Source organism: Vulpes lagopus, chromosome 8 (assembly GCF_018345385.1).
Source record: "Vulpes lagopus strain Blue_001 chromosome 8, ASM1834538v1, whole genome shotgun sequence".
NCBI classification, from domain to species: domain Eukaryota; kingdom Metazoa; phylum Chordata; class Mammalia; order Carnivora; family Canidae; genus Vulpes; species Vulpes lagopus.
This window is the reverse complement of record NC_054831.1, coordinates 88,563,587-88,591,571: the sequence shown is the minus strand read 5'-3', so window position 1 is coordinate 88,591,571 and position 27,985 is coordinate 88,563,587. Positions and strand designations below refer to the sequence as shown.

General features: G+C 39.5%; 1 protein-coding gene across 4 annotated transcripts in view; it reads right to left on the bottom strand.

The window, feature by feature from the left end:
• Positions 1-469: 469 nt before the first annotated feature.
• The window catches only part of KCTD16 (potassium channel tetramerization domain containing 16), a 255,053-nt gene continuing 227,537 nt past the window's right edge, over positions 470-27,985 (bottom strand). For all 4 annotated transcript variants that reach the window (XM_041767246.1, XM_041767247.1, XM_041767248.1 and 1 more), the window contains one exon: positions 470-12,555. In XM_041767246.1, the coding sequence (XP_041623180.1) occupies positions 12,101-12,555 (455 nt within the window). In that variant the 3' untranslated portion in view covers positions 470-12,100. The remainder of the gene's footprint in view (positions 12,556-27,985) is intronic.

The following is a 27,985-nucleotide window of genomic DNA, read 5'->3' as shown; positions in this document are numbered from 1 at the left end:
AGAGTGTTGAAGGCAAACTCCTCTTTAAAATATGCATTTTGGATAATAGGAATAAGAATGGGATAGGGATTATTAAGTAGGTATGTAACATACTAGAGACTGTGTTAAAGGCCTTACTTGTATTATCTGATTTAATTCTCACACTAGCCTTAGGAAGTATCTATTACTTTTGTTCCCTATATACTGGTAAGGAAACTGAGGTTAAAGAGGCTTGATAAATAATGGGAAGCCACCCAGTAAGAGAAGAGGCAAGGTCTCCACTGGTTGAAATCTCATTCTAAGAATTTTAAATAACTAGTCACTGTCTCCTTTCTTGTACTCCAATCCAGCAAGCTGCCACAACAAACCAGAAATAGACTAATTGCAATGGTGATTACCTTCCATCTAAAATTCTTGAGTTAACATGAAATGATGTTGAATCATCAGTCTCTTATGTCTACTGAAAATAGACATATATATAACAACTAAATGTTACCAAATGATTTATTATGATTGGTGCTAAGTTACAATGTATATGAAATGGAGTCATTTATGGAAACACATAAAAAATAGTTGCTATTTCTGTAATTATATTCACACAAGAATCTGAAATATAGTTTCTGGTCTGCCTTTTAAAATATATCCACAGTATGACTTTTTGTAGTCTTCACCACACAATTTTACAATACTGATACTGCACCTGTATCATTTACCATACTAGATGAACTAAACAGAATATGAAAGCAGATAATAGCAAATTAATTTTTTATATCATCAATGATTCCAAAGAAAATAGTAGTTTCCATTGGCAGTGAAAATAGATGGTAGTAATTAGCATTTAGATATTGCATACATAGATATGTATGTATATATTTATATGTTGCCTAGGGCCATTGTTCCATCAATAGGCAGTTGCCTTCTAGGTGGACCAATGGTCGCCAAAATGGTGTGCAATTCCATTGGGACAATTAGTATACTATCTTTTACGTCTGTCTCCTCCAAACAAATAGGTAAGAAAATAATACAGCAGGCTAAAATCTACAGTGTTACATACCAAGGTAAAAACAGTTACTGAGTTATTAGAATCACAGTAGTTTATGTATATTTGCTATTCACAGACCGCAGACTTTTTGCTGGATTAACCGAGCTGCTGGAAATTGACGACATGTAGACATGCATTCGTGTGAGTCCATAATTAATGATGTTTATACTGTAATAAGCACATCCATTTTAACACCATTCAGTAAACAGATTCCTTTAAAGTTTGAGCTAAATCTGCTATCACAATTATACACAAAAAGAACCTGTAAACAATTTGACATTACACTTATGTACAAGCGAACTGTATTGGAAAGGAGAAGAGGTAATTTCAGTGGGTGTCACTTGGTATACATCAGTGTGCAACAAACTGACCCAAGTCATCAAGCACTTGAATGAGGTCAGGAGAAAGGAACATGAACAAGGCCCCAGTAGATCACCACTTGATGTTAGTACCAGCAAAATTCAGACTCCTCTGTGTTGACCAGCACATTCAAAGCATCAGCAACGGATAAAAGAGGAGCTTGATAATCCCTGGCAAACTGTGTTTGGGGATCTCCAGGTAACCTCATGAATCGGGTCTTTATTTTTATAAATGTCGAGGGTAGTGCTGATAATATTTAAACATGTTCATATAATTTTGACAAATTATTTTGTTAGGTTCAACCCAGTGCTCTGCTGGTTCTGAAAGATGAGAGGAACAGGAATTCAAATGAGATCATGAGTTCAATTCCTTCAGCCAACACAAAGATTCTTGATTTTACAGAGTAAGGTCTTCTAAGGGAAGCGAGCTAGACTCCATCACTATTCTAAATGGTGACCCATTTACCGCAGATCCCATTAACAGCTTTCAACCAGACTCTCTGAAATCCAAGTCCCTAGGTATGTGCTCCTATGTTTTAAGAAGGATACCACTCCAGGAATTCATGAATCCATTTCCTTGGATCAGAAACAGGGTAATCAGGAGTTTTAGCACCCCCATTTCTCCACCCTTCATGATTTACAAAAACACACTAGTCTGTCCTTTTATACATTAACCAGAATTTTAAGCAAACTTTGGATTCAACATTCTCCTTTGGAATTAAAAATAAATAAATGAGAGAAAGTGACGGGAACTTGGAGCCAGGGATGAGGTAAATAAAACTTCCCCTGTCTGCTCCAAAATTTTTGGGAAAAACAACCAATCCTTCTTCAGTGTTCCTCAACCTAATTAGAGCATCTACTCACTATAAAATTTATTTTCTTTCATATGCTTTTAAGACCACATTTGCAAGGACCCTACGGAAAAAATAAATGACCATACTCAATTATTTTTGCAAACACTTCTGATTGTATGAGCAAACCGGATAGGTTCCTGGGAGAAGGTTCTGGGAGAAGGAATCTGAACCCCAGGGACAGGGCTTGGAGTCAGACTGCTTCTGAGGGTGTGGATTTGTGTGCATACAAACTGATCCCAAGGAGCACCAGGGAAGCTCTGTTTGCATAGGTTGACTAAAAACAAGTTTCACATTCTCCAAAGTATGGAAAGCACATGGTTATGAATGAAAGTATAACTTACCATATTCTTCAGAGAACCCCAATTTTAGTCACTTGGCCATTATGTCTATAGGATGCCAAAACATAAGCAACATTGTCTTTCATTTAACTGCATGTTGTTCCTTCTTTGGGCAGCTATTTTGGTGTCTGTATGAACAGGCTTACAGGGTTATTTGCAGGAGCCTAGAAAGTGTTTGGTTTTTATTACAACGTGCCCTTAAGCTTTAGTATATATTTACAGTGTGCATATTATACATTTTTTACTATAGCTTTAAAATAATTAAACAGATAATTAGCTCCACCTACAAAGTGTTTATGGCCACAGGAGCCACCCCATTAAAGATGAAGTGAAATCAGTAGTTAAGAATAAATCAAACAACAGTAGGTGAACTACCATTAGCATAATAACCACAGAATATGTGCTTTCACAGACTTATATTTTCTTATTCTTTTCTTCTTAAACATTGTCATATTCACCTGGTGGGTTTTTTGTTTTGTTTTTTGTTCTTTGGGGTTTTTACTTTCTTTAATTTTTTTTAAATGATGATGTTTGAAAACACATACTTTGAAATTCTAACAAATGGTTGAAATAAGAAAGCCAGTGTTTACAAGTTTGGCTTTCTTTAAATGCACTTTTGTTTGATTTTGTATCTATAGATGTTAAACCAAAGTATTCTAATCATATTTTCTGTACCGTAAATATATACACTCATAGTGGGAGAGAATTTTGGAAAACAGAACTATATTAAACTATCTATGAAACCCATTATAAATAATAATAATAATCCCTTAAACTCAAAATCCGAGTTTCAAACTATGAGATATGCTTATGTGTGTATACATATGTATAGATATAGATATATATACATTTAGATACATGTACACACATATATACATATATACATAAAATTTATATATAAACACACATACACAATGTACATGGGCATACATTCTTCACACACACACACACACACACACACACACACATCTCAATGCAGTCTCTTTTCTGTTGTTGCTTCTCCTTTTTCAACTTGGAATAGTGATGATAGTATGCTGGGGGGCAGGAAACCATGGCTGGATTTCTGACCTTTCTTGAACAAAAACTGATTTTGTTTAAAAGGCCCAAAGGTGAAAATAGTACATACATGCATGTATACACACATGCGTGCACAGACACCTATTTAATCTCTCATGAACTCTGCCCTGGTAACCTATAAACAGCACAGCAAGCAGGTGTAGGTGCCATTGTTCTAACATGGAATTTATCTTGCTACTTTGGATGTGAACACACCCTTTAGGTGTACACAAAGGTACAGTATTCACATGGCATTTGTTCTGTAACTAACCCTTTGATAGGGCTGGTGTCATAAAGTGCAGTCTACGGTAGGCAAAAGTATGCCTCCAAGTGTGCCTTTCCTTTATCTCCTAGGGAAATGTGTGTATAATGGAATTTATAATTAAAAATAGCTAATGACTTTCTGGAAGTGTGTCAGGCTGGATTCTTCCTGGCTATCTTTTGGTTAGAATAGAAGAAACCAGAAACAGGTGAAATCCAGAGAACAGAGACAAGACATTATATAATGAGGTGGTTAAGCCATCAGACTTGGAGTCCAATAAACCAACATGAAAATCTGGCTCTGCCCCTGTCTAGTTACACTGACCTCTGTAAAAAGAGGACAGTAACAAGGCTTACTTCATTGGGTTGTTATAGGATTAAATGAGATGAGGCATGTGAATCATTTATTACAGTTCCTGGCACATATTTCTTAAGTGCACACACTCCTTAATATACATTATTTATAACTTAATAATTAAATTAGAAATCTAGAACGTGGATCAGAATTACATAGAAAAATAATGTTAGTCTAGAATTTGGATAATCTGAATTCAAGTTCTGTATCACAAATTTGATTCCCTAGTAGATTATAATGCTCATGACAGTGGCCTGTACATGGTAGGCACTCAACAAATGCCCATCAAATACATGCATGAACAAATGAATGAATGACTTTAAGTCTCTGGGTCCCAGTTTCCCTTGTATGAAATGAGGATAGAATGTTCTGACCTTGATTCCATCACTGGAGTATCAGTATGATGTTAAAAGAAAAATGTCAAATATATAAGACACCCACATGTTCTGTGTCCTAATGAAGTCAGTATATACAAATGATATAATAAGGCTCAGTAGTCAGAGTTTATGCTTAGACTCATCACATCTTTGAAAACAAGGGCATTGGGACCACCTGTGTGAGTCTGACAATAATATTTTCCAAGATCTAAGTGTCCTCTTTAGTGAGGGGAGTTTCAACCTTAAGAAACAAAGTACACAGTGAGCGGTTCAAGATGACAAAATTCTTGGCCTGTTCTCAGCACTTTTTTTCCCTTCTTCTGTTTTATTTCTAAGAGCACCTGTTGCTCAGCTTGAAAAGCATCCCTAATTGTGTTACATGAATGGAAAATGCTCCCAAAGCACTTTCCACCAAACACATGTAGTTGTTACACGGTTGATGACTTCATCAAAGGTATTGTTTTTCTGAGGCAGAAAGCGACTGCCATAGAAGACTGAAACTCAGATCACACACCTTCCCCATCACTACTGAAACCATGGAAAATGGGACCCATTTCTCTCTAAATCTCAGCATCCACATCTGTATAAAGGACAACTGTATATAATCCCAAATAAACTCTACTCATCTAAGGTGCTACTAATTACTATTGTGCTATTTCCTTCTAGCTCTGCCCCAGATGTCTTTCTCTACATGGTAAAAAAATGGAAAATTAGAGCCAACCCAACCTCAGCGCTATTGACATTTCAGGCTGTATAATTATTTGTTGTGAGGGGTCTTCTGCATTCTGGGATGTTTAGCAACATCTCTGATCTTTACCCATTGGATGCCAGTTAGCACCTCAGAAGTCAGGACAATCAAACATGTCTCCAAATATTGCCAAAAGTCCCCCTGGGGCACAAAAATCATTCCTGGGTGAGAGCCACTGCCCTAAGTACACATAACCCACACAAGTCAGAGATGAGCGTTTCCTGAAATTGGTTCTGTCTCTCACATACAAGAATAAACCACTGACCACGGGCTGCAACTGAGAAAAACTGTTAGTGATCACTGTGAATTCTATGTATATTTAAGCTTTCATGCATTCTTTTTCTTTTCTTTCCTTTTCAATTTTTTTTGAGTAAATGCCACTGCCACTAGTGACTATATAAATAAAAATGAGTTTGATTTTTTGCTCAGAAATCTGTAATGCTTGAATCTCACACGAGGAGACCAGCTTTATTCAACCTTGTCAAGCATTGACACCCATAGTAAAGACAAGCTATTGTGCTGAATTTAAAAGCTGTGAAGCTTTGTAACCAGACTTTTTCCACATATTGAGATAGGGTTACCATGGACATTGGCAACTGATGCAACATCGATCTAGAAATTGCACAAGTGTGTATGTACACATTCACACACCCTCACACAAGAGGCGCAAGTATAAAGCAACTCTTCTCCACTACTTTCTTGTGCATCAATCCTACGTCCATTTGTGATGGATGAAGCCAACCAGCAGCAGCAGGGTCTGAAAGCAATGTTGATTTTTATCGTGCAAATGCAGTTAAATTAACTAAAGGTCAATTCTAAGAATAAAGTGACAAGATGGAAGAGGTTTCTGGAAAAAGGAGAGACTAAATCTCCCAGTTGGCATATAAACGCTTTTAGAAGCCTGATTAACAGGAAAATCACCACCCCTTGGCCCAGAACAAACCCCTTGAGAGTTGCAGGGCCAGGGCACATTTTTCTTTAGCTTTTTCAAAGTAAATTCCCTAAATAAAGCAAGGATGACAGTCTAGGAACTAAAAATTCTTTACCCAATAAACACAGTTTGTTCACAAACAGGAGGAACATTTTTTAAAGGTTAGGAAGTTGGGACAATAAAGGGATCTCACTTGGGAAGTGGGGGGGGGGGGGAGAAGCAAGCTAAATCAAATTTAACATTAAAAAAAATCCTGGCCAAATACTCTTAATTAGCAATTCAAGTTTATTAGTTTCATTAGCCATTCTTCATTTTCCTGTGACAGTTGTCTTTACTTAAATATTCACCAAGGATCACCACAAGCATGTATTTAAGCCACTCATTCTCCATTTCTCTTACCATATGGGAATTTGATTAACCTGTCCAGTTACTCTATTATAGGGGTAGAACCAACTGGATCATTGAAACTCTCCAAAATTGTTTCTATCTGAATAATCACAATATGGCCTTCCTTTCTGGTCAGTGAGTGGAAACATGTAGAACTTCATCTCCTTCTTGTCACTATGTATGAAATATGGCCACTATTTTGAATTCACCCTTTCTTTCTATTTATTTTCCCTCATGGGTTTTGCTTGCAGTTTTTAGTTAATATTGGAGTTCAGGATCTTCAACTATTTGAGAGTTTCATAATCCTGCATGAGTCAGATTGGACAAATTTAGCAATCCAATGACTCAGGATTTTATAGGTGAAATGCAGTAAGTTCACTAATCATTCAATATTCATTTTGGTGGTGTTTGTACATGCAGTTAGTGGAACCACCTTTGGGGCCATACACACCACCATTAAATTATGGATCATTCTCCAGTTCCTCTGATTCACGCTGCACAGGCATGGGAATGAACAACTCCGCCTGGGAAAGTTCATTTGTTTTTCTTCCTTGATGGGTATCATAAGGATACAGCTCACTCAGAGATGTGTTCCCATCTACCCAGAGTATCCAGAGTAAAAACTATATTGATGCAGGCTTTCAGTTTGGGAAAAAAAAAATAAAACAAAAATCGAACACACAAATACACACAAAATGGAGAGGTGGTTGACAGGCAGATGAAAGGGCAAAGGAGTAATGGAATCTACTCTGCCCTGGTCCTGGAATACTCTTTTTTGGGCCTTTCCTCTTAAAAAAAATAATGCAAGTTTTGACTTCTTTGTAGGGGAAGGAAAGTGAAAGGAAGTGAAAAGATGTGGACCTCTGTACAGCCAACTCCTCAAGAACAGGATTTCTTAAAAGAAGGTCCATAGATCATCTCATCAAAATCATGAAGGATGTTGGACTAAAATGCAGATTCCTTGGCCCTGCTCAATGTTTCTGACTGACTCTCTGGGACCAGGATAAAGGGATCTGCATTTTTACAAGTGCTACAAATGGTTTTTGTGCATGCTGAGTATTGAAAAACACTGCTAAAAAGTTTGCAGTGGGGGTCACTAGGAAAAGAATCTCCATTCTAATGTATGTTGCAAGATGAGAAATATAGACATTTCAAACATATAAGCTCTGTGGTCGCATCACAACATGGTGATTATTAAAGTTTAAGACTCTTTTCTTTCAGCAGGGGTGGAGAGCAATAACCATTTCATCTAAAACCAGAGAGATGAAGGCAATATCAATCAAACCCATTCCAGCAGGTTTCATTTGGTCTAATTTCTCTGCAGATATTAATCATTGTACACTCTTGTACAAGTGACATCTAACTCCATTTTAACTCAGAATACAGAATTCTCATTCTGATTCCTTCTCTATTGTGTTATTTTGACAATATAAAAGAAAGTAAATAAATTGAAACAGTGGGCCATCAAGATTGCAAGTTGCCAACAATACCAAGACATTAAAGAGAGAAATGGTCCATGCTAAACCGATAAGCATGCAAATTGGCAAAAACATGTATCTGCCACAGAGTCACCAGGGGAAAAAAATAACTCTCTTCATTTTTCCTATGAAAATTGCTATATCAAGTGGGGATGACAAAGAACTCTTCCTAAAAGTCCACAGAAAGACTCTTATTAACTCAAAGATCATCTAGGAAGACCAAGGTTAGTCACATTTTACAACATGATATCTAGTGGCAGAAAATACCAGCACTCAAGTGCTCTGGGTTAAATCACTATGGTAAATACAAAGTTGGAAGGTTAAAAGTACAACAAAGGAAAATGTCTGAGAATCAACGTTTGGCTCCCATTATGGGAGCTGGTGTCAAGTAATTTTGCAAGACACCATACATGCCTTTTTTTTTTTTTTTTTTTCTCAGTGGAACATGTTTTGCTTGGCAGAGACAAAGGACAATCAGAGGGGAATCTAAAGGCCAGAGAAGCAAAATAATCCAGAAGGACCAAGAGTTGACAAGAAGATCCACCATGAAGAGCACACATCTGTCCCTAGAATAAAGGTGCCTCTGAATCAAACAGGAGCACCTGAAAAAAGAAGAATTCCATTTGTTTTCTTTTAATAAATGTGTCTCCCTAAAGTGAATCAGGTGGGAGTAAATGGAGCTATGGGGGAATAAAGAGCGAAGGGAACAAATGATTTGTGCATTGTTCCCCTTTTATTTTAATTTACCACACATGCATTTCCAGTAAGACAACTGCCTATAATCACAGAGCATAACACCACTGCGTATTGGGGAAGCCACTTCATTTGGCTGTTTATAACCATACCTCAGTGCAGTGTTCTCCTGGTGGGGGAGGGTGAGCACACCACCACAGTGACCTCACGGTTTTATTTTCCTGTCTTCCCCTTTCCTGCTGAACAGGAAAGCTCAATGGGTAGGAGGACTCCAGAAATATATTCCTGACTCCAGGAGATCCACATACCTGTAGACCATAACCTCCCCAAGGTCACTGGAGTTTAGCATTGCAAGATTGCAGGAGGAAACCTAAGTTAGAATTCTACACATATGTCTCCTCATTCATTTGGTCCATCTGATGCTTTTAGTTTCTTCACATCAGCAAATTATGACCCTCATCATAACCAATATTCAAGAAGGGAACCACATACGTTGTCCTGTCCAGAAGTGAACTAAGAGTTCTGAAAACTTTTAAATTTGGGGAAGCAGGTGTGAATCGGGGTCACTAGAGCATTTACTCTTATAACTCACTTACCATTAAATCATTCCCAGTGTGGCAAGCCACCTAGACCTCACTTGATAACTTTACTCAAAGTAGGACCGAAGGTTTCCATTGACTTGGTGCCTCCTCAGAGCTTTTCACTGAGTAGGTCTGTATTCATCTTTATACTAACAGCCACACAAATAAACACCTTGCTGTTGTCTTAGCTCTTTGGAATATCTGGAGTGGGTGTTGGTCTAGAGCTGGCCCATATTAAAAATGCTATTATTGTTTTAATCAGATTTTCTACCACTTGCTTTGCTCACAAGGAGGCATAAGAAGTACCAAAGCAGAAAAAAAGTTCACGACAGGTCAAGGGACAGAAAAGTATGCCATGAACATTGTCTTTGCATTGTTTGCTCTCCTGTGTAAAGCAGGCAGTGGAAGCAGTGAGTTGATCGACATCTTCCTCCTTCTCTAGTTCTTACTGGTGTAGCTCTATCTTAATGCCATTAGAGTTAGGTCTGAAACTTAAGGAAGTTGGAGATGATGCCAAACTCCAACAGAGCCACAGGCATCATCTGGCTTAAGTGAGTTTGAAGATATTTAATTTCTATTCAACTTCTTCTTGACCATTAAATTTTGTGATTTTTTTTTTTTTGGCAGGATCCTCTATTAATAGAAAGATGAAGTATTAAGACACACTGAAAGAAATGAAGACATATTGGTAGGGCTTTACAAAACTATGCTTAGCTAAGAACAAATGCCTGCTAATGGATTAATTCATAAAAGAGTCACTTAAATTCCTAAATGATGATTCTCTTGACAACTCAACTCCACAGATGAACTTTCTTTTCCACTTAAGTAGAACTTTAAATTTCATTTGAGCCTCAGGACAAGAAAAAATTGGCTGAGTCTGTTGCCCAGATGTGAGGGCAAGAATCACAAAAATTCAGGAAGATACCCATGTACTAATGGGCACTGATAATAGGAATCAAGAGAGAACCTCTGACATAATAAATGTGTGTCAACAATATATTTCAAGAGAAAGCAATTGTTCATTATTTTTCCCTCCTACAGACATCATCCAATTGCCTTTATTACCTGTGATACATATACACATACACACACACACAATAATAATAATAATAAAAAAAACTAGGCGTGCTTGGCACACAGATAATGATTGACAAATTATTTTTTAAGTTCCCACTGAAATGCAAGAAGAATGCTGAAAATAAAGACTGGTCTTTTAATCTTCATTTACCACAAGCCTATGAAAGAGCTGTTGGTACATTAATAAAATACAGTCATATGGATAGATGGCTAGTAACAGCTTCTTTTTGGCTGTGTCTATACAGGTCAAAGATGTATTTAAGAAAGACACTTTAGAAAGCCAAAACCTTAACTCTGAAGCTTTAGTTATCTAGTTGGGTTGTTCACAGACACTGGGGAAATGACAGCCAAATCCCAGCATAGGCACAGCCAAATCCCAGAACCCCACAGACAAAACTGGCTACAAGAAAGTAACAACGCAGTGCTGTAGTTTTAAAAAGTCATGAGAAATTATTAGGCGGTGTGTGGAATACAATTCCCTCTTAAAGAAACAAACAGAAAGCTGGAGCCTTATTCAAGTACTGTGTGTTGTTCTTACTTCTTCAACTACACAGGGATGTGGAGAACTGAATATGGATCACATGAAAAGGCCACACCATTAAAACATGGGCAGTAAGGACTCTGAAAACATTGAGGGAAGGAAGGTAACTCAGCTCAGGGTAGAGAAGGCTGAGCGTGGGGTCACTGAGTCATAATTTTTGTGGATACGAATGTTTGTTTCTTTAATACAAAGAATGTTTTACTAGGTCTTCTCACCCTCTCCTAGTGCAGAGGAAGAGCAAAACTGTAAAATGGAGCCTGAGGGTGTTAATTTCAAAATAAGGAAGACAACTTGTTGATGACCAGGGTTACCCGATGTTGGAAAGTGTTGCCAATAGAGGCTGGGAAATCATCCCGGAAGGGTTTTAAGAAAGGAGCAGAGGCTCATCTGTCTAAAGTAGTCTAAGAAACTGCTGCTGGGAGCAGGGGTGTTGCCCTTCGGATGCCCAGGCCCTGGGGACATGTGCACTGTGTGTATGTACAGACATCGTTGTGCTTGTGTCGCACAAATACTCATGCATACAGCGTCGATATAAACTGGCACATAATAGATTTCAGTGAAAAGTCATATAAATCTGCCATTTCCCCCCTAACCCCATAAACAAAGGGAAAAGGAAAATTAAAAAACCCAAGCATATCCCATTGGGCCAGATCTCTTTCTACCATATTCTCATTCAAAGGAGGGAGGTAGAAGATGAGAGAAAAACCCAGTTTGGGATAAAGGACTCCCAAAGCCTCTCAGCTACTCTTCTGTAGCTGGCTCTCATTATACATACGATACTCAGCACATGGTACCCAGTTAACAAACAAACAAACAAGGAACCAAAAAGAGATTTTCTTATCATTCCACATCTGGAAAGAAATCTACCCTGTGGATTCAAATGTTAAGGTGAACTAGGTAAATAGGCAGTAGTATATCAATGGGCTACTGTGTTCTAACAAACGTATTGTTAGTTGTTACTTTCCTTTTCAAATACGAATTTCGTTAGGAGGTTTATTTCCAAATGGTGACATGATTCATTCCTCTCCCACCCTGGCCCTCCCCTATAGATGATACTTCCGCAAAAGTTCAGATTGCCAAGGATGTTTTCTCTCAGGGAACCGATCTGGGATTTTGATCTTTAGGAAATCCTGGATGCATTTCTCCAGCTCCTCCTCAATTGAGAGCTTTTCCTTAACAGCTTTTTTTTTGCTGCTCATGTTCGACTCCCTGGAGCCCGAAGTCAGAGTCCGGAGCAGGTCACTTTTCCGTCGCATCTCAGACTGTTGGATCAGCTGCACAGGGCCCTTCTTGATGGGACGGTCCAGAGTCTGGATGTTGGTCTGGCGTGTCACAGGCCCACAGATGACCGTCTCCTGGGGAGAGCTGGCCTCAGACTGGCTGTCACAGCTGGAGGTGGAGAGGTCGTTGCAAGATGTGCCACTCTCCCCTTCCTTGTCCCCTGTGGCATTCTTGCAGCAGCAGTCGCAGTGGGAGGGTGACCACCTCGAAGGCTCTCCTGCAAGCAAGCACAGTACCCAAGGGTTAATGCCAGCTCAGCCTGGAGGAGTAGCACAGCACCTGAACACATATACACACATACACACACACGTTTCCACAACCATGTCTTACAAGAAGTGAGAGGCACACAGGATGGGCTGCATCATGAGTACCTGAAAGTCAAGTGCACTGAAGGGAGAAAGCTCAGGACAGTATGCTGTGCTTAAGGCCATGGGCACTGCAGTCAGCTACTCAGCTACACCATTTATTAACCCTGTCACCTTGGAAGTCTCCTTCCATTCACCAAGTCTCCATTCCCTCCCCTTGGAGGTGAGGATAATCACTTGCCTACTCCTTAGAGTCGTAGGAAGGATAAATTGAGTGAAATTCTTAATGTAGTACATAATGCACAGTCAACTCTCAATAAATGCTACTGATTTTACCATGGCTGATGCTAAAGCCAGATCCAAAGCACCACATCACTGCAGTCCGGTACAACAATGGAAGTCTGTGAGAGTCTTACTTTGTGCCAGCCCCCATCTAAGCTCTGCACACCCATCAACTCACGGGAGACTCGTGACAACTCTGAGTAGCTCTACTGCTAAATTCCCTACAAAGAAACTAAGACCCTGAGAATTTAAGAAACTTGCCCTAAATTGCACATTTCATAAGTGGCAGAGTTGAGGTTCGAATGCAGATTTCCCAAATATGACAATCAAAGCAATTAACCATTTGTTTTTCTTCGATTTGCCTGACTATAAAATTCCTGCTTTTCTTTAAAAACAATGTTCAGGGTTTAACTTCTCTCTGAAGTGTCTGTTTACCCCTCTTCAGAGATATTTATCATCCCCTCCCCCTGAATTATGGTTTTGTTTTGTAAGTGCCTCCATTATTGCACAAACCACATTTTGTTATAATTCTTTTTCACTTTATTCATCTCAGCTACGCACCATGAATTCCCAGAAGTGGGCACAATGAAGTGCCCATTGTTGCAATTCTAGCAGTTAGCTCAGAGTATGGTGTAGAAACTCAATAAAAGGGTGTATCCTAATAGTAACTTTTAAGTACCTGGATCCAGCCGTACCTGAAGCTGATAATAACAGTGCACTATTAAGTTACATGATCCACTATATCATTTTTAAGCTAGTGTGAGTTCCTCTCTCCCTATTTCCCTCAGTCTTGATTCACAGCACTGCATTCAGCTATTTGGAGACAGACTCATTTTTCAGATACACAGCTGATGGCTCCTTGAACTAGAAAATCCACAATTATGGCACAAAGCAAATTCCTAAACATAAGTCACTTCTCCCAGCTTTCTATCCACTGAACATTCAGTCTTCTTAGAGTCATGAGCTTGATAGCATTTACTCATCAAACGTTATATGCTAGGCATTTCATATAGTTCATTGCATGTAAGCCATAAGAAAATAAAGGAAATGAATCCCCTTTATGATGCTAATATTGAGGAAAAGGATAATGTAGTGTCTTTATATGTTTAAAAGGAGACCCAGTTTTGGTTTGTGCTATATCTTACTTTCATAAATGATGAATCACATTATAATAAGATCCCACTTTATTGCCACCTCTAATATGGTCAAAGTACAGGAGATTTAGAATGGAAACTATTAGGAAAGCTATGCCTTGTCTTCTTGTAAAAGGCCTGTCATCTACATACCTAAATGATTTAAATATTTATAGAAACTTACACATTTTCCAGAGGGAGTAAAAAAAAAGTCCCTGTACATCATAACTCCAAAATTATCTCTAAAGTATACCCACTCTTTCAAACCACTTTTTAAAATGTGACTGAGTAATCATTGTATTTATATACCCATTAAATGAAATGCAACAATCCAATTAGCCAAAAGGAATCACCACGGCAATAATGTCCTACTTATCCCAGGCTATTACCAATAAATATCTTCCATGCAGCAGGGAAACTGCTCAACATGTACCAGCTGGTGACTGAAAATATCAGCAAGAGGAGATGTTTTGTCTGCCAGCCCAGATTCTGAGGGTATCATTTTTCTCCTTCTGATGGCAGCATCTGCCTCTACCTCTCCAACCCAGCCATCCCTATGCTAATATGACTCAATGGAGAAATGGCTCTAATACATTGGGTCAAAAACAAGGTAATCATATCAACCCAGATCTGATCTAGTTTGAGTCTTTATGAGAAACGTTCAGAAAATAACCTAAGCCTTACATTTTTTTTTTAAAAAAAAAAGGAGAGGAAAGGGGAGACAGAAAGGAGAAGAAGAAGAAATACATGCTGAGATATGCCTGTCCATTATCTTAAAACAGATGACAAACTATTCTGGCCATAAATCCTGCTGAACCATTAGAAATGCAAGCCTGTGTTTTCCTCCCCAAGAGCTACCTTCCCCATGGTAAAGTCATTTCATTCAGTGAACTTGGAGGAAAACCAGAGGCTTTTCTAAAAGGTAATCTAACAACACAAACTCCATCATGGGAGGGAGGTCTACGTGTTTATGTGGAAAGCTGCACACAACCCTCCACTGCACGTCCAAGCCAAGAACCCAGAGCGGATGCAGCTATCTTCCCTGAACCGCTAGGATGATCATGGATTTAAATGTCAGCTGGGATCCTCCAGCTTCCAGGCAAATGGAAATATTACTTTCCACTTATTCTAGGCGCTATCACTATTAAAGGGAAATTGAACAGCTTCATTTTAGTGGAGCCTGTTATACTACCACATGTTTCAATATTTTATGAGAGCATTTAAATGTTTTAACATTTTTGGCAAGACAATTCATAAGAAGGCTTCTGAAGTCTATAAATTAGGTTGAAATCAAGGAAGAAGATGGTATGAATCCAGCTAGAGGTGCTGTGTGAAGAGTCATCATGAAATGTGAAAAGCAGTCAAATGTGGGAAGATAACCACTCTGTTTCTTTTTGGGAAACACTGTCTGTCTCATTACCCCCTTCCCAAGAACTTAACCAGAGCAGAGGTTTTAAACCACAACAGAGAAGTACTGTGTATGGGGACTGAACCCATTTGCCCTTGCAGCCCCACTGACGTGGGCTCCCCAGTCCCGGCAGATGTGGAAGGATCTGTGAAAGATCAATTCTGTAACTCAAGCTATTCTAGAATCCCCTCAATTATAGCAAATTATGATCTCATAAATACCTTGGTACTTCAAATTACAATATACTTTTGCTCCCAATTGGCTGAGGTTTCAATACAGGCTGGAATAATTCTCTCCATTTGAAGAGAAAATACATTACAGCTGATTAGCTAGATCCAGGAAGAAAACCATTTCATCTCAAGAAAAGTCTGATTTATTGATATTAAAAAAAGCAAAAAAAATCTGTCTTTTGGGATGCCTGGGTGGCTCAGCAGTTAAGCATCTGCCTTTGGCTTGGGGCTGATCCTGGAGTCCTGGGATCAAGTCCCACGTCGGGTTCTTTGCATGGAGCCTGCTTCTCCCTCTGCCTGTGTCTCTGCCTCTCTCTCTCTGTGTCTCTCATGAATAAATAAATAAAATCTTTTTAAAAATCTGTCTTTTGAGAGGTTTATTAATGTTGCTAAAAGTCAAAGAGTACAATAGTTCTACTTTACTTTTAAATAAATCATTGCAGGCAGCCCCGGTGGCTCAGCGGTTTAGCGCCGCATTTGGCCGGGGCGAGATCCTGGTGACCCGGGATTGAGTCCCATGTGGGGCTCCCTGCATGGAGCCTGCTTCTCCCTCTGCCTGTGTCTGTCTGTCTGTCTGTCTGTCTCTCTGTCTCATGAATAAATAAATAAAATTTAAAATAAATAAATCATTGCTTAATTTGTCGGATATTATATCATTCTTGGTGCCTGGCATATAATAAGGGTTTGATAACCGATGAATGAATGAATGAATGAATGAATGAATGAATGAATGGGTCAGACACATGTGTTGAATCGTATCAAGGTCATAACATAGAAGCACAGATTGTAGGCTTCAGAATCAGGTCCCACAATTTGTCAGTTTGGATAAATTTGGTCAGTTACTTCATCTGAGCCTTAATTTCCTCATCTAAGAAACAAAGCTAATAATAGTATTTCCCTCATAGATGTTTTAAAAAAATGAAATGAGACAATTAATGTAAAGGTGCTTCATGGTTTGAAGCACCTAATAAGTGTTCCATTCATTTGTACCTCTTTGCTTTATTGAAAGCCAGGCACTAACTTACATAAACAATACAAACGAGAAGCATGTTAGATAGCACAAGTATGTTTCTCCCAATATGCTCTACAACCAACTCTTAGGTCTGGCTGGAACATCATGTGAGGAAGGACACTGATGCTGAAACTGGACTCATCATGACATTTAGTAATATCTGGATTTGGTGTGGGAGTGGAGAGGAACCACAAGCACCGGGCAGTGTCTGGCACATGGCATGTGATCAGGGGACAGTTTTAGAAAGAAGTTTCCTTCACCGTGCTGAGCTTAGAATTTTATAAATGGATGAGTCCACTGAAATAAGATTTTACTTGAAGACACATAAAATAAATTTAAACCCAGAGCTGGGAGTATTCTGTATTTTGGATTAAATAGGGAGGAGCAGGGCCCTCCATCACCCCAAATCCTTAAAGCTCAAGTCTTCCAACATTTTACAAGTTGGAAAAATTGACGGCCAATCAGGCAAATTGCGTGATTGTGCATGGCCCCTTTTGACTATAGCCCTAACTGCACAAATCCTTACTGATAAAGAAGGAATAAAAGAGGAAAGACTACAGAATACTTCTCCTCTATGAAAAATTCAAACCGAGCTGAGTGAAACATGACTTAGCAAACTCACAAAGTGCTTATGCATTTTTAAAAGAGGCAGCTCTGCAATCTACCCACACTTCAAATTCTCCACCTGCTAATGGTTGTGAACACAATGCACATCATTTACAGCAACAGCTGGGAAACTGCTTTCCCCTGTCTTCTCTGTCAATGATGTAGGAGCCTGCCAGTCTGGAAGCTAGGTGGCCAGATCTAATTTATTGAGCCTGCTGAAAGACTTTCTTGGTATCCCAGTTGAAAAGTCAATAATGGCCAAATTGATGTTTGTATAATTCTGCTAACCTTGGAAAAGATATTTCATAGTAGAGATTGGGAATAGGCAGGCTGTGCAAACTACTGAGAAAAATACCTTTTCCAGCTTGGTAATCATCCTTTTTTCCTTGCTTTTCCACTCATGGACATTTGGCCTTGGATGGGGCCAGCTGGGGCTCCTCATTAAGAGGTGGAAATTTTGGGTAAGAGCAGACAGTTAAATCATTCATGCATCAGTCAGTGCCAGTCAAGAAAATAGGCATTGCACCTGTAATCTTCAAGGGAGAATTTAATATAAGGAACTGATTAAACAGGTATTGGAGGGATGAAAAAGATGCAAAAACATAGCACTGAAGAGACAAAGATAGTGCTACCACATTTGGGGCTGAGGAGACAAATCAAATGAAGATGAGGTTATTAGAACCTGGAAGCTTGCAAGAGACACTCTGCAGAGGTAGGACCCAGGCATCTGAGGAGGGCACACTGCCTGGCGGTCCTGGCATCTGAAGGGCCTTGCTCTGCAGAATAAAGAACAAAACAAAACTGGGACCTGGGACCAACTGCTTCTGAGGTAAATGAGGCTGAGTTGATGCTGACGAGCAGCAAGCAGACAAGGGGCCCTCGTCGGCTCCATTCCTACAGCCTCCCTCTCACAAGCCCCACAGCGGGACAGAACCCAAAGGAAGCGCACTGGGCCAAGGCCAAGTGTGGCCAGCTGAATTTCAGCCCCAGTATCGCAAGGCAGAATCAAGAGGCGTGGGCTTGGGGCTGAGAGACAACAGCTTAATAAGAGCACGCTGACCCCGCCAGGGGTTGGAAAGAAAAGAAAGACGTGGTACTTGACCTGCTAGAACAGGTGCTCTAACACACGAGTCAGGACATGCAAACAACAGAAAACTACCACTGAGTTCAGTTCTCACCCTGCTGCCCTTTCTTATACCTTAGGGTTTGTATTTACTCTCCCTCTGCCCAGACAGTTCTGTTTCCGATGTTCACCTGTTTAGTTCTTTTCTGTCCTCCAATGCTTGGCTGCAATATCGCTTTCTCAGGGCCTCACCTCTATCTCCCAACCCGGCCAAAGCCAGTCCCAACCTCCTGCCCACCTCTTTTGCACCACTGTTATGTGTGATTATGGAGGTGTTTCTATGTTTGTTTATTCAGTGTCTGTTCTCCCACACTTGACTGTAAGGCCCCTGTTTGTTCCCTTCTGGCACACTCTAGGCCACATACAGACCAGGGTTTCAGGGCATGTCATAGCAGATGCCCAGGAAACATTGGCATGAGAAATGAATGGGAGAGGAAATGGATGATGGTAGAGAAAATAAATTTTGGTTTAGGGTGTGTGAAAGAGACAGTAAACCTTCCACACACACATACATACACAAAGGAATGAAAAATCTGACATGCAAAGGTAGTCAAATTGGAAAATATTTAGGCATACCACTGGGCGTGTGACAAATTTGCCGACCAGAAGAGTTAACAGCAAGATCCACTGGCATATCCAGTATTGAATAAATGTATGTATGTGCTTGTGTATATACACACAAAAATAATTTTTAATTGATCATCATTCAATTATTTATTGATATAAAAAATCCTTAAAGACATTACACAACTTCAGGGAAAAATTAACTTTCCTAACCATTCAACCATGCTCTCTATTCATATCATTTTCCAATTTGGTGAGGCTCAGTCATATCCTCCTGGCTCAGGATTTTCTCTCTGAATAAAACAACATGATAGTTTGCATAAGGCAGGAAATCCTGAATTCTGACTTCCTGGCCTGCTGCCTTGCTCTTTCAACGTTCCTGGATGACACACTAATTTCATTTTCCAAGGTCTTTTGCCCTTTTCTTGCTTTCTTCCTCTCCATTGTATTTCCTCCTCCTGGTCTCAGCATTTTTCTGTTAAGATCTTACTTAATTACTCCTGCCCCAAAAGTCCTTGTTTCCCTGTTTCATAAGCAAGTCCCTCAGCCCATCCTGATCTCTTTTCATATCTGGGCTTCCAGCTCAGCCATCCCCTTTTACATTTTCTGCACCAATTTTTCACAAGCTTGAACTAGTCCAAATGACAACTCCCCATAAAACCCTTCTCAATCAATATCTCAGGGTCTTTTGTCTCTTAGAATGAAATGTACATGTAATTATTATAGGGTTTGTTTTCCCCTATTTTTATTTTTTATTCATGAGAGACCCAGAGAGAGAGAGAGGCAGAGACATAGAGAGAGGGAGAACAGACAGAGGGAGAAGCAGGCTCCCTGCATGAAGCTTGATGTGGGACTCAATCCCCAGAATCCCAGGATCATGACCTAAGCTGAAGGCAGATGTTTGACCACTGAGCCACCCAAGTGACCCTATTCGTCCCCTTTTCCTTTTTTTTTTTTTTTTTTTAAATTTTTATTTATTTATGATAGTCACAGAGAGAGAGAGAGAGAGGCAGAGACATAGGCAGAGGGAGAAGCAGGCTCCATGCACCGGGAGCCCGACGTGGGATTCGATCCCGGGTCTCCAGGATCGCGCCCTGGGCCAAAGGCAGGCGCCAAACCGCTGCGCCACCCAGGGATCCCCTCGTCCCCTTTTCCAATAGAAACATCTCTTTTCTTCCTTTTGTGAACTACCTCTTTTTGATTCCATATGGTCCCAAAGGGACTGTCACTCATGCTGCCATGCCTGGCCACAAGAGGAGGATATCTAACCCGTATCTGAACTTTCCATGTCCCAAGCATGGGGCCCAAGTTGTATGAATCAGTCTTCACTGAAATTCTCCCACTGGAGTTTATAGGTAATGTATGTTCTATGATGTGGGATGTTGTGAAGCCAGGGGGATATCAGTTCACTGGCCATCTTGCCTACAGGTGGAAGAGAACATTCATGCACAAAGAAGCCCATCTAGACAGGCAAAGCTGACCACAGTCAAGAGACAGAGCCCTACAGTATCTCCGTGTTGTCTCAAGTTGGCCCCATTCCTAGGCTTATAATTTCATAAGCCAGAAATTCTCTTTGCTTAATCTAGTGTGAGTTAGTTTTGCCTTAAATATGGAAGAGTCTTGAACACAACATCACATTCATATAAACACTTAATGTCTAATTTACCTTTATCATCCTCTGAGCACTTGTGTAACCCTGGCACTAAAGTTGGTTGGCTCTTTAGGGGCAGGTACTCTTACATGGCTAAACTACTTTAGAGGTAGCTAGTTTCTTTTATGGAATGGTACATCGTCTCTAGACTAGTTCCAACAAAGTTGATTAAAATTCTCAGGAGAGTTACTGGTTGTACACAGTCATTCTAGTAGTGGATAACAGCTGTACTTCCAAAACCAGAAACTTAACATAATAATATAGATATAAATGTTGAGGGTCCCCTTTGTGCTGATTATTGTGCTCAGCACTTCATATAATCTTCATAATATTCTATGAGGTGGATGTTATTCTTTTGTTTTTATGGAAGTAGAGATTATCGCCCAAAGTGGTTATTAATTACCTGATCCAGTTATAGAATGGACAAGTGACAAATTGAGAATTCCAATCCCAATCTCTTTTAATACAAAGCCTCTGCTTTTTGGGGGGACACGATACTCAATATTGCAAGAGTTTTCTACCAGAGATATTAAAAATTCTAATAGGCCCAAAGGGTTGAACTGTTGACTTTCAGACATGATAGCTCCAGTGATTTTAGCACTTCAGCCACTTTTAGAAGTAATCAACTAACTGAACAACTAACTGAAAATCCATAGGACTTATATAAGAAATCTTAGCTCTGTTGGCCAAGCCAACTGGAAAGAAGTGAAAAGGATAAAATGAAGGGTGAAGTGTCATGGGTGCTCTTCCTGATGTGTGCGCACGCCGCCATCTCCCTCCACCATGTTGCAGTGCTCCCTCCACCATGCCATCAATGCAGCCCTGGTAAGACCCAGCAGTATTTGAAGTATGCACTCAATTCGTGCAGGAAAAAGAGCTCTTTGTCAGTTAATTAAGATATAATAGTGACTAATACTGCTTAACGAATTTTGAACAACCAACCAATATGTGATACCTCCTCAAAAGGGGAAAAATTGAAACCTAACAACCTATGGTTTATTGGCAAATGCAAACCCAAACTTCTACTGATCCTGCTGGTAGAATTTAAAAAAAAAAAAAAAAGCCAAATCAACCCGGAGAAGTTGTTTAAGGGTTATAGAATTCTGTGAATTTTAAAAGAATCACAGATAACATAAAAGAAGTGTCTTAAAACATTTATAAATTATAAACTACTTTAAAGGGAGTTAGGTTAACCAGAAAACTTTGGACAATGATAAGAGCAGCCAACCATGAGAAGGGCCTGGATGATGGTGCAGAGCTCATTGTGAGCAGGACTGTGCAGAACTTCAGAGTATGAGACCCAGAAAGGACCTCAGATGCCTCTGAGCACCCTTGTTTTATAATGAGGAGAAAGAAAGTGGCCTAAGAATAACATCAGAGCTGAACTCCAAGTCTGGAGACCTGTCTGGGACCTTGCCAGAGACACACCTCAGAAGGTGTGGAGCTCTGTCGGCAATATCACACCCAGCTAGAGAGGGTTTCATGTATGGACAGTCTTTCGTCTGGGGCGGGGAAGCTTTACAGGAAGAGATCACTGTTGCGTACAGTCAAGAGAACACAAGACAGAAGAGTCTGGAGGAAGCAGATTCCTGCCATAGTACTACATGCCTAATGGGGAGGGACAGAGAGACAGACATGGAGACAAAGAAGGAGGGAGCATGAGTGGTACCTTTAACTGATGATGATGCTCACCTATGTTTGCACCTACGCTAAGCCACACATAGGGCCTGGCACTTTATCTGCACCATCTCACTGAATCATTACAACCGGTGAAGAGAGGTAAGTCATTACAACACTTAATTCACACCTCCTGAAGACGAGGCTCACGGGCACACACTTGCCTAGCTTTCAGGAAAACTCACATTCTATCAGAGGGATTTACTCAGAATCTCACAGGCCTTATTTTAAAGTGTATGAACCCACAGTATAAGAACAAGTCTGACACCTCAGTGTGAATTAGTTCATCACAATGCTTGGACTTGACAGAGGAAGCCTAGGAATTCACAAATGGCATTAATGAAAGATGAGAATGTACCACATGTCATGTGCAATACTAAGTGCTTTACAAATATTTTATTCTAACAACATTCTAAGGCAGGGTTTCCCTGTTACTGACATTTGGGCTGAATAATTCTTTGCTGTGGGGACGGTCCTGTGCATTGTAGGACGTTATCGGCAGGCCATCCCTGGCCTCTCTCACTATCCTCTACTGCCTTCTTCAGTCAAGACAATTCAAAACATCTCTGGGTATTGCCAAATGTCCTCTGAGCAGCAAAATCACCTCTAGTTGAGAACTGTTTTTCTAAGGTAAAGAATATTCCTATTTTATGATATTTATGGAACTGAATTCTACAAAATTTGACTAATTTACCCATGAATCACAATGGTGGTAAAAGGTGAAACTACAATTTGATTTTTGGTACATCTGACTCCAAGACTCTTACCTGTTCCACTGTTATACTGTGATGTTCCTGTAAACTCTGCTTTTCTGAAAGGAGCTTATGAGGCAAAAACAACCCTCCCATTCACAGTAAGTTCCAAAAGAAGCCAAATGCAAAGAAGTGAAGAAAACGGAGTTGCCTTTTCACTTTTCATAAAATGGAAAACAAAACAAAACAAAACAAAAACAACACTTCATCTTCACCAGGCTATCCTCAGATAACAGAATAAGAAGATTTACAAAATTTAGCAGCTTTGTCTGAACATGTTATCTCTGCTAATTGGCCACTGGTTCAGTCATTCTTTATTTACATTAGGATTTCAAAATGGGACAATGGAGGCTCTGCCCAATGATTTTCCCACATAGCTGCAGGCTATATTAATCACTACGTAATGATAAGTATCGAAGTTAAAGTGAGTATTTACTACATTCCAAGTGTTGTTCTGTACTCTCCGTGCAGGAAATCTTATTTGAGATTTAAAAATACCCCTGTAGAGTAGGCTTTACTGTTACTCACATTTTACAAAAGCGCTAACTGAAGGACAGAACTGGTAAACGACTAACCCCAGAGTCTTAAAGAGACAAGCTGTGATGCAGGCTTGGAATTTCCATAACAAGGCAGGCAATAATTAAAGCCTGTGGTTCAGTACTTGGGCTTTAGAATCAAAGAATCCTGAATGGAGCACAACTCTGCTGGTGGCTTGCAGTTTCCTCATCTAAAAATGTTAGAAATAATACTTTTCTGATAGGAAGGTGAGAATTAAATGCTATTTGTCCATAGCATGCCTACAGTGCCTAGAATATACTCAATGCCCATTGAACAATGGGTTTTTATTAACGATAAATGATTACTTTGATACCTAAGTTGGCAATGCTGATAGTAGTTACCGTTGTGAAATATTTAAAAGGTAATTTCAATAATGACAACTTGACAGGTAATTTCTTGTTTCTTCTGCTTTTCTTTGTCTTCCTATTACTTAACCCGGATCTCTACTTTCTAGTCTTAATATCATGGATCCCACTTGCATAGATTGATAAAATTTAGGGAAACATCTCTGAAGGACAAATATATTAGTAGGTAAGCTCTCCCCTTGGCTCTGGGGCAAGAATTGCCATATGTGACTTGCAGTGACTCTAAGGACAGTAAGAATTCCTGAAAGAGGGTAAAACGGTGATGATAGTTCACTATTACACCTTTATATATGATTCCCCTGGTTTTTTTTTTTTAAGATTTTATTTATTTATTAGAGAGAGGGAGTGTGAGAGTGGCGGGGGGAGGAGAGAGGGAAGGGGCAGAGGGAGAAGGAGAAAGAATTTATAACAGACTCCCTGCTGAACTCAAACTGGGACCTACAACCCTCAGATCATGACCTGAGTGGGAAGAGCCCAACCCTCAACTGAGCCACACGGGCACCCCTTCCTGTTTTTCTTAAACCATAGTAATTACATACAACCTCACAACCTCATAAAATTGTCCAACTGACCTCCTCTGATGGGGAGACATATCCTTCAGTCAGAGAAAGGAGCCCACCATTACCTACATGATTAATTCACTTAAAACAGTCTTTGAAGTGGTTTACAGGTATTTCCAATATAAATGAAAGCAAAGGAATGCTACCAACCTAAATTGGCACTAATGACTTTTAGGCACCAAGGGATGGAAAATAATTCTCTCTCTGATAATCAGAGGGAAGTTAGATCGAAAGAGATATGAATTCTACATTTTTTTTGTCTTTGGTTATTAAATATATTCCCTTCTCTTAATTGATGATTAGATCCCTAATAACACATTCTTAATTGTTTACATTTGGAAAATAGTTGGGAAAGAACTTTAAAAAAAATTATTTATTTATTTTAGAGAGAGAGCTTGCACAAGCAGGGGGAGGGACAGAGGGAAAGGGAAAAGCAGACTCCCTGCTGAGCCCTGAGCCTGATATGATATGGGACTTGAGCCCAGGACCCTGAGATCATGACTTGAACCAAAATTAGATGCTTAACTGACTGAGCCACCTGGGCATTCCTGGGAAAGAGCTTTTTAAAAGAGAACAAAGACAGGCATCTGGGTGGCACAGTCAGTTAAGCCTCTTATTCTTGGTTTTGGTTCAGGTAATGATCTCAGGGTTGTGATCTCAAGCCCAGAGATTGAGCCCCACGTGAGGATCTGTGCTCAGCGAGGAGTCTACTTAAGTTTCCTATCCCCCTGCCTCTCTGAGAGACAAAACATGAGAGAAGAGAGAGGGGAAGGGGACAGGGGAGAGGGAGAGGAGAAGAGGACTTCTGGATGAGCAGAGAGCCCGAAGTGGGGCTCAAACCCAGGACCTCATAATCATGATCTGAGCTAAAGGCAGACATTTAACAGACTTAGCCACCCAGGCACCCAAATAAATAAATCTTAGAGAGAGAGAGAGAACCAAAAGAATGGTATAAGAGTCCAATTTCATTTTTCTGGATGTGATTATCCAGTTTTCTTAGTACCATTTATTGAAGAAATTATCCTTCCTCATTGAGTATTTGTGGCTCCCTTGTCAAATGTTAGTTGACTATATATATATATATATATAGTTTATTTCTGGGGCTCTTGATTCTGTCCTATTGAACTATGGAGTCCATTTTTATGTCAGTACCATACTGTTTTGGTTTCTATTGCTTTGTCACATAGTTGGAGGTCAGAAAGCCGTGTTCTGTCTCAGGATTGCTTTGGCTATTCAGGATCTTCTGTGGCTTTATACAAATTTTAAGATTTTTCTTTCTTTTTTAATTTAAATTTAAATTTTTATTTATTTATTTTAAGTAAACTCTACACCCAGTGTAGAGCTTGAACTTTCAACCCCAAAATCAAGAGTCACATGTTTCACTGATGGAATCAGCCTGGCATCCTGATTTTTTTCTTCCTATTTCTGTGCAAAATGCGATTGGAATTTTTTTTTAAATATTTTATTTATTTAGTTGAGAGAGAGCACAAGCAGGGGGAGTGGCCAAGGGAGAAGCAGGCTCTTGTCTGAGCAGATAACCTGATGTGGGGCTTGATCCTGGGACACTGGGATCTTGACCTGAGCTGAAGAAAGACACTTAACTAAAGGTACCCCACCACTGGAATTTTGGTAGGGATTACTTTATCTCAAAATAGATTAAAGACTTAAGCATAAACCCATAAAACTCTGAGAAGAAAATATAGGGGAAAATCTCCTTGATAACTGGTCTTGATAATGCTTTTTTGAATATGACACCAAAAGTACAAACAGCAAAAGCAAAAATAAGTGGGACTACATCAAACTAAGAAGCTTCGGTACAGCAAAAGAAACAATCAGAAAAATTAAAAGGCAATGCATAGAAGGGGAGAAAGTATCTGCAAATCTATTTGATAAAGGGTTAATATTCAAAATACATAAAGAATTCCTGTAACTCAATAACACAAAAAAATGATTTAAAAATGGGCAAAGGAACTGAATAGACATTTTTCCAAAGAAGATACACAAAAGGCCAATAGGTACATGGAAAGGTGCCAGGATGAGGAAAAGGTTGGGAGTCGGGCAGAAGATAAAGGTAATGAGTTAAATCTGAGAATTCTTATGGGCCTCTAGAAGAGCCAAATTGATAAATCCTGACCTCTCTCCTCACAAACACAATTCCAAATTCCATTTTTTCCCCTGCTTCTCCTCTAATTCCATAAAGATGTCTTTGTTTCAGCAATTCTATGTGATATGCTTGCAGCCATACAGTTGTCTAGAGTAGAATGGTATAAAACAGAAAAGTGACCCCAGCAATATGAATATAAGATATCTTACATTTTTTATCAGACGTTCAATTTTACTCCAGTGTTAATCTTGTCTTTCATTAAAATATAAGCCCCTGGAAAGTAAGTTCCCATTTGAAAGAGAATTTCTGACTGAAAATCATGCTCATTCCACTTTGACAAAGATTTGAGAAGAATCATGACTTAGCAGGAGATTAGAAATTGTGAAACCTAGTATTTGTACAATACTTAATAGATCATAGAACTATTTTCATTCATTATACTTCATTTGATCCTTATATTTATTCATTCAGCACTCAACTAATATTTGATGGCTCTCTGATAGACACTGTCTAGGCAATGGGTTCAGACCTAGCCACAGGGGTTTACATTCTGGAAAGAAAGATAAACACTAAACAAGTAAAAGATAATAAAATTTCAGGTAGTGTTGAAGGCTGCAAAGAAAATAAGACAGGGTAATATGATGTAGTGAGTTGGGGTGAGAGGGTTGTAATCAATAGATGGACTGGTCAGATGGCATCTCCAGAAAAGGTGACATTTAAGCAGGAACCCAACATCCAAAAGAAGGCAGCCTGTGAAGATCATGTAGAACTCATTACAGGCAAAAGGTACATCAAATGCAAAGGTCCTGAGGTAGGAATAAGATGGCATGTGCAGAGAACAGAAAGAAAGCCAGTATGGCTTGAATGTGGTGAGAGAGGAAGACGTGTAGAAAATGAAGTTAGAGAGACAAGGGCAAAATCCAGCAGGACTGCAAAGGTGACAATCAGGAGTTAGTGTTTTATACATTAAGATGGATGGTTTTAACAGGGGAATTACGTGACTTTAATTTATCTTTGTTACAAGCTAACTCTTGCTGCTCTCCAGAGGATGGCTTATTGGTGAGCAAAGATGGAGGCAAGAAAGCCAAGCTATTCCAAGGTCCAGGCAAAAGATAATGGTGACTTCTAGAGTAGAGGTAGAGAGCAGGGACTCTATGAGACACATGTCCTTATTCCCACTTTACAGATGAGGAAAGTGAAGCTCAGGAAAGTAAAGGATTCGTCTGAGCTGGGTATAACAGCAGAGAACTTTCATATTATAAATTCAGTTCTTCCCCATTATGCCATGGTTTTGTCAATGGGAAGGCATCCCAATAT